Source organism: Hyperoodon ampullatus, assembly GCF_949752795.1.
Source record: "Hyperoodon ampullatus genome assembly, chromosome: 1".
In the NCBI taxonomy this organism is placed as follows: domain Eukaryota; kingdom Metazoa; phylum Chordata; class Mammalia; order Artiodactyla; family Ziphiidae; genus Hyperoodon; species Hyperoodon ampullatus.
In genome coordinates, this window is record NC_136914.1 from 138601222 (window position 1) to 138615724 (window position 14503).

The window sequence follows — 14503 nt, forward strand, 5'->3', positions numbered from 1 at the left end:
CTATATATACTATATATACATATAAATACATTCACATGCATCAAGGAGCATGCAGAAAATAAATCAGAAGACTTCAAACTATTTGTTGTCAGAAAACAAAGTTTGGCAACTGTAATAGGCTGCATCTAGATCCAAGCCATAAAAAAATAGAAGCGATCTCTGTAAAAGTTTGTACAAGACTATCATGGTATCATCACTTGTCCCTCTTGAATAAGAACACAAAGATTGACAAATAGTCTTCATTGTAATGAAGCTTTACAGTGTCTTGTATCTTGATTCATTATCTACCATGATGATCATCTAGCTAAACATGACCTAAATATTAAAAAGCAGAATAAACGTGGGATCTGCAGCTACAGAAAACACAGTAATTCGGCAAAACATGAATCCCATAAATCATGGCAATGACCGATTCATAGACTAAAATAAAGCAATCTTTGAGTTAAAACCCAGAAACATTCAAATAAGATTTCATGAAAGGAAGATTGATGAAGGATGAAGACATCACCAGGGATGGGCACACAGGGATCTTGAATATTGTAGTAATTCTATTTCTAAAGCAGAATAGTGAGTACATGGGTATTTGCTTTATACTTCTTTATACTTTAGGGACACATATATAAGTGTATACATATGTGTCAATGTGCATAAGGATAAATACTTCACTAACAAAAATGAGATACAGAAAAAAATATGGACAGATAGGGAAAAAAGGGAAGCAGGAAAAAACCTAATTTAACAAAAACAATATTTGAACATTAGAATTTGACTGAGGTATATTTTGTAAATACCACGTATATTGTATGGAAGTTACACAGTGTAGAACATTTGAAAGACCTTTCCCTCAACAAAGTAGAAAACATGTCCCAAAACATTGCTAAGTCAAGTAAATTAAGTGCCTGGTGGTTACAAAACAGCCTTATACAAACTACATGATGTACTGAAAAGTATTTAGGGATAGGCCACACAAGCGAGTTTTATTACAAATGAATTAGACATTAATAATCACAAAATTAAGGTCAGAAATTTAAAAAATTATTCTGACCACATAAAAATAAAACTTTTTAACTTCAATATTAAATGTTATTTTCAAACCAAAAAATATTTGAGCACGAGTTAATAATCTTTCTATTGCTTTAAAATCAGGGGACTTCCCTTGCGGTCCAGTGATTAAGAATCCGCCCTCCAATGCAGGGGTCATGGGTTCGATCCCTGGTCAGGGAGCTAAGATTCCACATGCCTCCTGGCCGAAAAACCAAAACATAAAAACTGAAGCAATATTGTAACAAATTCAATAAAGACTTTAAAAATGGCCCACATAAAGAAAAAATCTTTAAAAAAACAAATATTAAACAAATTTTAAAAATAACAAAAGGGAGAGAGATTTTGATTTCAATAAATTCTTTTGAACTCAAAAATTTTGGATTTTTGTTTAAATTTTACTCTCTCAACTTTAACTCCTCCTCAGGAAATACAATGGGAAAAAAGTGCACATTTAACTCTGTGGCCTCTATAATTCTGACATTTTATCGATGGAGTATCATTAAGTACACAATCAATACTGTAATTTATTCTCATTAAAAGGTATTTGACAAATTATGCTGGCCAATGTGGTTGGATACGCTGGGACAGGAAAGTGATTTCTTTTTTTTAAAAATGAATTTATTTATTTATTTATTTGTTTGTTTGTTTATTTATTCTTGGCTGCATTGGGTCTTCGTTGCTGCACGCGGGCTTCCTCTAGTTGTGGCGAGAGGGCGTTACTCTTTGTTGTGGTGCGTGGGCTTCTCATTGCAGTGGCTTCTCTTGTTGTGGAGCACGGGCTCTAGGCGAGCAGGCTCAGTAACTGTGGCGCACAGGCTTAGCTGCTCCACGGCATGTGGGATCTTCCTGGACCAGAGATTGAACCCGTGTCCCCTGCATTGACAGGCATATTCTTAACCACTGTGCCACCAGGGAAACCCATAATTTACTTTTTTAAAAGGAAGACTTTCCTGGAACATTCCTGTTCCCAAGTCCCAATTCCTCCCACAGAAACAGTATATTTCCTGATTAATGAGTTTAGGAAAAGAAATGACTTGCAAATCCAACACCTTTCCACCCTTTTCTTTGGGAGCTAGCTGTCCACAAAAAGCAAGCATTCTGGTCTGCTCCTTCATGCTGTCAACTTCACAGGGCAGACTCCCTAACAGAGGGAGAAGGGGAACATGCAGATGTGCAATGCCAACTGTGAACACATTTGTCTAATTCCAAGTTCCACATAAGGAAGTCCTTTGTGCTGCTCTTAGACCACCTCATCAACCCACTCTTTTTCTGTTAAAAGAATGACACTGAGCTTTTTAAAAAAATAAATAAATCTGAGTAAAAAATAAAGAGATGATTCAAAAACGAAATACCAGTGGCCAAATATGAAATGTTAACTTAATTGTACTAAGAAATGTAAAGTAAAACAGAACAGTTTTCACCTATCATTCTGACAAAACAGAGAATGCCAAGCATTGACCCACCTATATAAATGGACATTTCTCTCATGCTGTTGGAATGAGTATTAAGTAGTAGAACCTTTCAAAGGTAATCTGTCATTTAAAATGTATATACTTTTTGGGGAATTTCCTGGCGGTCCAGTGGTTAGGCCTCCATGTTCCCACTGCCAAGGGCCCAGGTTCATTACCTGGTCAGGAAACTAAAATCCTGCAAGCCGCGTGGCCAAAACAATAATAATAATAATAATAATAATAATAAAATATATATACTTTCTTATAAGATAGATAACCAATAAGGACCTACTGTATAGTACAGGGAACTCTACTCAATCTTCTGTGATAGCCTATATGAGAAAATAATCTGAAAAAGAATGAATATATGTGTATATATATAACTGAATCACTCTGCTGTACACCTGAAACTAACACACATTGTAAATCAAATAACCCAATACAATTTTTAAAAATAAATAAAATAAAAAAAAATGTATATACTTTTTAATGAAACAATTCCATTTCTGAGATATTATCTGGTAATCAAGACAAGGTACAATGATGTCAGTATGAGATGTTCACTGCAGGAACTTCCCTGGAGGTCCAGTGGTTAAGACTCCATGCTTCCACTGCAGTAGGCACAGGTGCGATCCCTGGTTGGGGAGCTAAGATACTGCAGGCTGAGCGGCACGGCCCCCCCCCCCACCAAAAAAAATAAAAAATGTTCACTGTAGGTTTATGGATAACTGTATGTACATAAATGACCTCAGGACTTCCCTGGTAGTGCAGTAGTTAAGAATCCACCTGCCAGTGCAGGGGACACGGGTTCGAGCCCTAGTCCGCGAATATCCCACAGACCGCAGAGCAAATAAGCCCATGCACTGCAACTACTGAGCCTGGGCTCTAGAGCCTGCTAGCCACAACTACTGAAGCCCACAGGCCTAAGAGCCCATGCTCCACAACAAGAGAAGCTACCACAATAAGAAGCCTGCGCACCGAAACGAAGAGTAGCCCCCACTTGCTGCAACTGGATAAAGCCCGTGCACAGCAATGAACACCCAACGCAGCCAAAAATAAAATAAACTTATTTTAAAAAAAGAAAACAAGGGCTTCCCTGGTGGTGCAGTGGTTGAGAGTCTGCCTGCCGATGCAGGGGACATGGGTTCGTGCCCCGGTCCGGGAAGATCCCACATGCCGCGGAGTGGCTGGGCCCGTGAGCCATGGCCGCTGAGCCTGCGCATCTGGAGCCTATGCTCCGAAACGGGAGAGGCCACAACAGTGAGAGGCCCGCGTACCGCAAAAAAAATAAAAAAATAAAATAAAATAAAACAATATTTTCGTTTTCCCATGTTCCAGCCAAAATGGAGGAAACTGCCCTCCTAGCATATCATTAGAAAAAACCTAAGACTGAAAAAGAAAGCCAACCTAAAAATTAAAAAATAAAGAAATTTTAATTAAAAAAATTTTTTTCAGGCAGATGAAACCTAAGAAATATAAGCTACCAGTGGCTCCAAGTATATATAAACATACATGAACAAGTGTGTGATCTTCACATAACCATTTTTCAAACATCACTAGTGAGCCACTATACAACTTCTTTGAATATTATTCTAATATCTTAATCTATAAGGAAACAATTCCTAACAGACGAGGAATTCATTTTAAGAGCTTGGATACTGAAAACAAAAACTGCAGTATGACGGGCGATTTTACTCATGACCATAATCTTTAGCAAAGCTTTAATTAAGAAAACTCATTGACAGTTATGAATCACATGTTTTATTACATTTAAGGGAAAAATGTCATAAAATAGCATATTGCTACAGTAAATGAGTGCCTTAAAAAAATGTAAAAAAAAGTGAGATAACCTCATCCACCAGAGGGCAGAGAGCAGAGGCAAGAAGACCTACAATTCTGCAGCCTGTGGAAGGAAAACCATTCACAGAAAGATAGACAAAATGAAAAGGCAGAGGACTTTGTACCAGATGAAGGAACAAGATAAAACCCCAGAAAAACAACTAAATGAAGTGGAGATACGTAACCTTCCAGAAAAAAAGATTCAGAATAATGATAGTAAAGATGATCCAGGACCTCGGAAAAAGAATGGAAGCAAAGACAGAGAAGATGCAAGAAATGTTTAACAAAGACCTAGAAGAATTAAAGAACAAACCAGCAGAGATGAACAATACAATAATTGAAATGAAAAATACACTAGAAGGAATCAACAGCAGAATAAATGAGGCAGAAGAATGGATAAGTGACCTGGAAGACAGAATGGTGGAATTCACTGCCACGAACAGAATAAACAAAAAAGAATGAAAAGAAATGAAGACAGCCTGAGACCTTTGGGACAACATTAAACGCAACAACATTCACATTACAGGGGTCCCAGAAGGAAAAGAGAGAGAGATAGGACCCGAGAAAATATTTGAAGAGATTAGAGTCGAAAAATCCCTAACATGGGAAAGGAAACAGCCACCCAAGTACAGGAAGCGCGAGAGCACCAGGCAGGATAAACCCAAGAAGAAACACACCGAGACACATAGTAATCAAACTGACAAAAATTAAAGACAAAGAAAAATTATTGAAAGCAACAAGGAAAAAATGACAAATAACATACAAGGGAACTCCCATTAGGTTAACAGCTGATTTCTCAGCAGAAACTCTACAAGCCAGAAGGAAGTGGCACGATATATTTAAAGTGATGAAAGAGAAGAACCTACAACCAAGATTACTCTACCCAGCAAGGATCTCATTTAGATTTGATGGAGAAATCAAAAGCTTTACAGACAAGTAAAAGCTAAGAGAATTCAGCACCACCACACCAGCTCTACAAATGCAAAAGGCACTTCTCTAAGTGGGAAACAGAAGAGAAGAAAAGGACCTACAAAAACAAACCCATAACAATTAAGAAAATGGTAATAGGAAAATACATATCAATAATTACCTTAAACATGAATGGATTAAATGTTCCAACAAAAAGACACGGGCTTGCTGAATGGATACAAAAACAATACCCATATATATTCTGTCTACAAGAGACCCACTTCAGACCTAGGGACACAGACAGACTGACAGTGAGGAAATGGAAAAAGATATTCCATGCAAATGGAAATCAAAAGAAAGCGGAAGTAGCAATACTTGTATCAGATAAAATAGACTTTAAAATAAAGAATGTTACAAGAGACAAGGAAGGACACTATATAATGATCAAGGGATCAATCCAAGAAGATGTAACAATTATAAATATACATACACCCAACATAGGAGCACCTGAATACAAAAGGCAAATGTTAACAGCCATAAAAGAGGAAATCAACAGTAACACAATAATAATAGGGGACTTTAACACTTCATTTACAGCAATGGACAGATCACCCAGACAGAAAATTAATAAGGAAACACAAGCTTTAAATGACACAACAGAGCAGATAGATTTAATTGGTATTTATAGGACATTCCATCCAAAAAACAGCTGATTACACTTTCTCCTCTAGTGCACATGGAACATTCTCCAGGAGAGGACACATCTTGGGTCACAAATCAAGCCTCAGTAAACTTAAGAAAACTGAAGTCATATGGAGCATCTTTTCCGACCACAGCGCTAGGAGATTAGAAATCAATTACAGGGAAAAAAACGTAAAAAACACAAATACATGGGGGCTAAATAGTACGTTACTAAATAAACAAGAGATCACTGAAGAAATCAAAAAGGAAATCAAAAAATACCTAGAGGGCCTCCCTGGTGGCACAGTGGTTGAGAGTCCGCCTGCCGATGCAAGGGACACAGGTTCGTGCCCCGGTCCGGGAGGATCCCACGTGCCGCGGAGCGGCTGGGCCCGTGAGCCATGGCCACTGAGCCTGCACGTCCGGAGCCTGTGCTCCACGATGGGAGACGCCACAGCGGTGAGAGGCCCGTGTACCGCAGGGGGGAAAAAAAAACCTAGAGACAAATGACAACGAAAACACGACGATCCAAAACCTATGGGATGCAGCAAAAGCAGTTCTAAGAGGGAAGTTTATAGCAATACAAGCCTACCTCAAGAAACAAGAAAAGTCTCAAATAAACAATCTAACCTTACACCTAAAGGAACTAGAGAAAGAAGAACAAACAAAACCCAAAGTTAGTAGAAGGAAAGAAATCATAAAGATCAGAGCAGAAATAAATGAAATAGAAACAATATCAAAGATCAATAAAACTAAAAGCTGGTTCTTTGAGAAGATAAACAAAATTGATAAACCTTTAGCCAGACTCATCAAGAAAGAGAGAGGACTCAAATCAATAAAATTAGAAATGAAAAAGGAGAAGTTACAACAGACACTGCAGAAATACAAAGCATCCTAAGAGACTACTACAAGCAACTCTATGCCAATAAAATGGACAACCTGGAAGAAATGGACAAATTCTTAGAAAGGTATAACCTTCCAAGACCAAACCAGGAAGAAATAGAAAATATGAACAGACTAATCACAAGCAATGAAATTGAAACTGTGATTAAAAATCTTCCAATAAACAAAAGTCCAGGACCAGATGGCTTCACAAGTGAATTCTATCAAACATTTAGAGAAGAGCTAACACCCATCTTTCTCAAACTCTTCCAAAAAATTGCAGAGGAAGGAACACTCCCAAACTCATTCTACGTGGCCACCATCACCCTGATACCAAACCAGGCAAAGATACTACAAAAAAAAAAAGAAAATTACAAACCAATATCACTGATGAATATAGATGCAAAAATCCTCAACAAAATACTAGCAAACAGAATCCAACAACACATTAAAAGGATCATACACCACGAGCAAGTGGGATTTATCCCAGGGATGTAGGGATTCTACAGTATACGCCAATCAATCAATGTGATACATTATATTAACAACTTGAAGAAGAAAAACCACATGATCATCTCAATAGATGCAGAAAAAGCTTTTGACAAAATTCAACACCCATTTATGAAAAAAACTCTCCAGAAAGTGGGCATAGAGGGAAAATACCTCAACTTTAAAAAGCCCATATACGACAAAACGACAGCAAACATCATTCTCAATGGTGAAAAACTGAAAGCATTTCCTCTAAGATCAGGAACAAGACAAGGATGTCCACTCTAACCACTATTATTCAACATAGTTTTGGAAGTCCTAGTCATGGCAATCAGAGGAGAAAAAGAAACAAAAGCAATACAAATTGGAAAAGAAGAAGTAAAACTGTCACTGTTTGCAGATGACATGATACTATACATAGAGAATGCTAAAGATGCCACCAGAAAACTACTAGAGCTAATCAGTGAATTTGGTAAAGTTGCAGGATACAAAATTAATGCACAGAAATCTCTTGCATTCCTATACACTAACAACGAAAGATCAGAAAGATAAATTAAGGAAACAATCCCAGTCACCACTGTAACAAAAAGAATAAAATACCTAGGAATAAACCTACCTAAGGAGGTAAAAGACCTGTACTCAGAAAACTGTAAGACACTGATGAAAGAAACCAAAGATGACACAAACAAATGGAGAGATATACTGGGTCCTTGGACTGGAAGAATCAATGTTGTGAAGATGACTATACTACCCAAAGCAATCTACAGATTCAATGCAATCCCTATCAAATTACCAGTGGCATTTTTTACAGAACTAGAACAAAAAACCTTAAAATTTGTATGGAGACACAAAAGACCCCGAATAGCCAAAGCAATCTTGAGGGAAAAAAACAGAGCTGGAGGAATCAGACTCCCTGACTACCGATTGTACTACAAAGCTACAGTAATCAAGACAATATGGTACTGGCACAAAAACAGAAATATAGATCAATGGAACAGGATAGAAAGCCCAGAGGTAAACCCACACACCTATGGTCAACTAATCTATGACAAAGGAGGCAAGCATATACAATGGAGAAAAGACAGTCTCTTCAGTAAGTGGTGCTGGGAAAACTGGACAGCTACATGTAAAAGAATGAAATTAGAACACTTCTTAACACCATAAACAAAAATAAACTCAAAAGGGATTAGAGACCTAAATGTAAGACCGGACACTATAAAACTCTTATAGGAAAACATAAGAAGCACACTCTTTGACATAAATCACAGCAAGATCTTTTTTGATCCACCTCCTAGAGTAATGGAAATAAAAACAAAAATAAAGAAATGGGACATAATGAAACTTAAAAGCTTTTGCAAAGCAAAGGAGACTACAAGCAAGACGAAAAGACAACCCTCAGAATGGGAGAAAATATTTTCAAACGAATCAACAGACAAACAGACAAAGGATTAATCTCCAAAATATATAAACAGCTCATGCAGCTCAATATTAAAAAAACAAACAACCCAATCCAAAAACGGGCAGAAGACCTAAATAGACATTTCTCCACAGAAGACATACTGATAGCCAAGAAGCACATGAAGAGCTGCCCAACATCACTAATTATTAGAGAAATGCAAATCAAAACTACCATGAGGTATCACCTCACTCTAGTTAGAATGGGCATCATCAGAAAATCTACAAACAACAAATGCTGGAGAGGGTATGGAGAAAAGCGAACACTCTTGTACTGTTGGTGGGAATGTAAATTGATACAGCCACAATGGGGAACAGTATGGAGGTTCCTTAAAAAACTAAAAATAGAGCTACCGTATGACCCAGCAATCCCTCAACTTGGCATATACCCAGAGGAAACCGTAATTCAACAACACACATGCACCCCAATGTTAACTGCAGCACTATTTACAATAGCCAGGACATGGAAGCAACCTAAACACCCATTGACAGATGAATGGATATAGAAGATGTGGTACATATATACAAAGGATTATTACTCAGCCATGAAAAGGAACGAAATTGGGTCATTTGTAGAGACGTGAATGGATCTAGAGACTGTCATACAGAGTGAAATAAGTCAGAAAAACAAATATCGATTATTAACGCATATATGTGGAACCTAGAGGAATGGTACAGACAAACCGGTTTGCAGGGCAGAAATAGAGACACAGATGTAGAGAACAAACGTATGGACACCAGGGGGGAAAGTGGCAGGGGGTGGGGGTGGGGGTGATGAATTGGGAGATCAGGATTGATATATACACACTAACATGTGTAAAACAGATAACTAATAAAAACCTGCTGTATAAAGAATAAATTTAAAAAAATTTTTTTAAAACATGTAAAAAAACCTACTTACTTCTCGTACTCTGAAAGTGGGAGTATCAATTAGTAGCCATTTTCGAGAGAAACTTGTCAACAAATACACTGTGACCTAACAATTCCACTTTTCTCTCCTAGAGAAAATCAGATATGTATTTTCTCTAGGATAAAAGGCATGCATAAAAATGTTTGTAACAACCAAGATGTTGATCAATACATAAATGTCTAAATTAACTACATCAGTTATATTTATGGACCACTTCTCAGCAATTTTTTAAAGTTTAGATTAAAAAGGATCAACTTCACCACAAGAAAAAAAAATTTTTATAACTAAGTATGTAGATGGTAGTTAACTAAACTTATGGTGATCATTTCACAATATGTACATACAAATCTCGAATCATTATGTTGCACACCTGAAACCAATGTTAATTATACCTAAATTTAAAGAATAAAAAACTCACTAGTTGTAAAGAAGAAAAATAAAAGATCTACCAATACTTTAAAAATATTCTAAACACATACACAAAACACAATATTTGCAAGTAATTTCACAGAAAGGACTGAAAGGATATTCAGTAAACTGGTAACATGACTATCTTTTTTCTGAAGGGAACATCAAAAGTTCCTATTTTACAAGAACATATTTATGTATCATTTACATAACTTAATTAAAATGTTATTAGAGTACAGTAAGCTTATTTGCGGTTTCTGGGAAGCACACCTGGAGAAAAGAAGGTTGATGGGGTCAAGAAGACTAAGGATGAAAAAGATGAAAAAAAAACATTTTAATTTTATCTTTTGTATTTTGGCTGCAACTCGCGGCATGCGGGATGGTTCCCTGACCAGGGATCGAACCTGGGCCTCTGCAGTGAAAGCACCAAATCCTAACCACTAAGCCACCAGGGAACTCCCAAAATCAATATTTTTACACATCGTTTTTGTGTGTAAAAGAATTAAAATTGTATTACAAAGCTGATTTTTAATATGCAAAATGTAACCATGGGTACAGGTAAGTGATTCATAAATCCCATACTGTGATTTTCATAAAGGTCTCCAAAATAAATAAAACTACTTTAAACAAGGGTTGGGGGACAATTCTTTCCAGTCTCCTGACCGGAATTTAAAACTGCAGTGACACTATTCTAGGGCTCTCCTGTGGGCCAGGCTTTGGTTGAAAAGAGGGCCTTATCTGGATTACCAGAAACAACAATACACAAGCCAGAATCATCCCAAAAGTGGAGGAAAGTGTGTCACAAGGTCTGAAGAATGCCTCACCTGCAGTCCAGTTACAACTGCAGGTTCTAACAGAAAATTCATGATTACAAGTCATTAAATACTTCCCTACATTTCCTATGTTTCTACCTCTGGTAATAAACTTTCTGGCGAAATTTTATGGATGGAATTCCTGTACCTCATTGAGTGAGTGACAGTAAATCCAGGTTTGGTTAGGACAAACATAGTTTAATTCTGTTATTACAGCATAATTAATATCCTCTTTCCCTCTCATGAATATCCTGGTTTATAGGATAAATCACATAGGCCTCCTACTAATAAGATTACTGTACTAATTTAACACTCCCTTAGTTTGCACCTACTCTGGTCTCTGGACCCTAAAGGTCCTCTGCTCCTATTTCATTATTCTTGAGGTTGCAAATTTGCTTAGGAAAATAGGAAGCCGGCAGACCCAGGTTATAGAAGGCAATCTGGTATTAAGAAATGAAAGAAAATATATTCACTTCATTCATTTACAAGGCCTAGAAATCTTCACAAAAGTCAACTAGCTAGGTAGTAACACTATCTGGACTAGAACCCAAGTTGTGCATTTCTACACAACAGTCTCTTATCAAAGTTACCTAAGTTATTCAATTACTAATAGAAGTTGTGTAGAAGTATAGAGTCAGTACTGCGGAGAGGCTATAAAGTTACTCTAGCACTCCACATATGAAGAACCGTATTCCTGAGGGCACAGAATAGATTCCAAGAACAGAAATGTTGCCTACAGAGAAACATCAGCAAAATTAAAATCCTCATGAACCACACCATACATAAAGCATCACCTGGTTCTTAATCTCCAACAAAGATTAAGGACACCAGTGAAGGCACCTGTAGGTTAATTGTATTAAACTGTTAAATATTTTCACAAGGTCATTTCCAATTAAAATGTCTGAGTCTCATCTTGAAAGTTTTAAAACCTGTCAAATTAACTGTACAACCAACAGGGTTTTTTTTTGGTAGATCACTGAATATAATGTATAATGTGTGTACGTCTAGAAGTAGGAAGAAAACTCACTAGAGTTTTCTTTCTCTTTGCTAAATTTTTGTTTGTTTGTTTGTTTGTTTTGCGGTACGCGGGCCTCTCACCGTTGTGGCCTCTCCCGTTGCGGAGCACAGGCTCCGGACGCGCAGGCTCAGCGGCCATGGCTCACAGGCCCAGCCGCTCCACAGCATGTGGGATCTTCCCGGACCGGGGCACGAACCCGTGTCTCCTGCATCGGCAGGCGGACTCTCAACCACTGCGCCACCAGGGAAGCCCTCCTTGCTAAATTTTATAGAGATTTTCCTTTAAGATTTTTGTTCTCTTCAGTTATTAATACTAGTAAACAAATGGATCTTTGCAGCTAGGAGAGACTGGTGGCAGTATCAAATTTAGAGCAAAATTTTAAGCAGCTTTTTCTGCAAGTGTTAAGATTTATCAAGAATGATGATTTAAAAACCATTTATCAGACCTCAGCTGTAAAATAACTTTTGTTTAAATAAAGTTATACTGTACCACAGCATTAAAAAAATGATTTGAGTATTATTGTGCAAATCAATTACCACTTATCTCACTCTGTTGGAGTTCCTTGGAAGAAATGTTACTATACCTCTATACCTGCAATATGTGTGTCTATAACAATCACCTTATATTTAACCATTTCCTTTATCTCTTTTGAGCCTCACAACCCTGTAAACATGCTTGAATTTTCCCTGTTCCACTGTTAACCTTTAATTTTTAAGAAGAGTGAAGACTTGTACATAAACAGCTGTAATTTCTATATGAAAAGTTCAATTAATTTACTACAACTTAATTAGAAAGCAAAACTAGGAGATACTGGTTTCTGTCTTCGGTTTATTTCGTATTTCCACTTAAACTAAAAAAAAAAAAAAAAAAACCTGCAGTTGCTATAACCAAAATAAAGCACCAAGGGCCATACTGCATTGGTCAGCATTCAAATGCAGTGGCATAATCTTACCTCCCCTAGAGAGGTGAGCTAACTGAATGTCAGAAGACTACTGTTCAACTAATGAGCAATTCACTCTCTCGTCAACTATCCTATTTCATCTCAACCAGTTTCCACCACAGTCGTAAACTCAAAGCTTTTGAGTAGCAACTACAGTATAGCATCTCATTTTAAATATGACTACTTAGCACGGTTTTAAAGACACTGAAATTTTCAGCTTACCAATTATTTCACAATAAAAAATTCATAATTGCTCTTCCACTTAACATATAAACACCCTTGCTCCGACTGGCTTCACCTCTTTTTAAAAAGTCTACAGAAACTTTTCTATAGGACGAACTGCAACACCTACCTAAAGTCAGCTGTCCCATGTCACTAACACGTGGGGTAAGACATAACTGAGGCTGTGCCCGCCGAGCGGCTCAGCTCCGTGACCCCCGCCGTGCCCCACCAGCCAAGGAGAACCCGAGGTCCCACCTCTTCCTGCTGCTCCCTTCCCAGATGTCCATTTATGTAAACAGGCAGAGTGAATGACACCTTGGAACGAAACACCTCAGACTGACAGGGAACGGAGGCCTGCCCCTCCCCCAGCCCCCCGCCAGCCTCTGCCGCCACACGAGTCGCCCCTGCACACACCCTCCCGGTGCCCACCGCAGAGGAGCCACAGACCTGCCTCCAGGGCTTCCAGTGGGGGCAGCGGCGGCGGCCCCGTCCCGGCGGGGGACAGGTGCTGGGGAGGCTTTTTGGTCCAGGGATTCTCCTTCCGCGGCAGCGGCGGCGGCGGCGGCGGCGGCAGCTTCTCCTCAGAGCCTGCCGCCGCCGGCTCGTCCTCCCGGGCGTCCTCGGCCAGCGGGTCCCGCGGCAGCGGTGGCGGCGGCTCCCAGCCGAAGGGCACCCCCGGCCCGCGCGCCTTGTGCGCCAGGTGCAGCGCCAGGGGCTTCACGGGCACGGCCGCCTGAGGCACGCTGTGTCCCAGCACGGGCGCCAGCAAAGGCTCTCCCCGCGCCCCCGTGCTGGAAGCGGGCGCGTTTCTCTCCTCCCTCGCCGCCTCCTTGCCCTCCCGTTCGGGCGGGGGCAGCTTCCCGGCTTGCCGGCTCGCCGCGGCCGACAGCGACGCCCTCTCAGCTGGTACCGCGGGCCGCTCCTCCCGAGGGTGAGCGGCGGGCACCCGGACGCGAGCAGACATCGTCCCCCTGCCCCAGCTGCCCCAGCCGGGGGCGGCCCGGGGCCAGGGAGCCCGGCTGCCCGTCTCTCGGCCGGGACACTGACTGGCTCCGGCCTGGGGAAGAGAACCGGAGAGCCCGGCCGCCCGCGTCGGCTCAGGCCGCGGAGCTCCCGGCGTCGAACGGCGCGCTAACCGCCCGCCGGCCCGCAGCGGCGCGAGCCCCGAGCCTGCCAACACGCGCCGGTCGCCGCAGCCGGGGGCCGGGAGCCCTCACTTGGCGCGGGCTGCGGCACAAACGCCGCAACGCGAAGCTGTAGCGCCTCTAGCAGAGTCAGGTAGGCTCGCGCTCCCAGAGCCAGTAACTGCTCGTGGGGTCAGAGGCGGAGGCGGGGGCGTGGAGGGGGCGGTCCGAAATGATAGAGCGGGGGCGGGGCCTCCCGGAGGAGCGTGACGTGGCCGCTCACCGGCTCCTGCCTTCGCCGGGTCGCCGCCCGCGGTGG

The 14503-nt window shown here is 40.4% G+C and overlaps 1 protein-coding gene across 1 annotated transcript in view; it reads right to left on the minus strand.

The window, feature by feature from the left end:
* LARP1B (La ribonucleoprotein 1B) overlaps nt 1–14024 on the minus strand; it is a gene marked incomplete at both ends in the record, with an annotated part of 144015 nt that extends 129991 nt beyond the window's left edge. Inside the window, 1 exon segment of the mRNA XM_079707322.1 lies at nt 13508–14024. Coding sequence (XP_079563448.1) covers nt 13508–14024 — 517 coding nt within the window.
* Nucleotides 14025–14503: the final 479 nt, after the last annotated feature.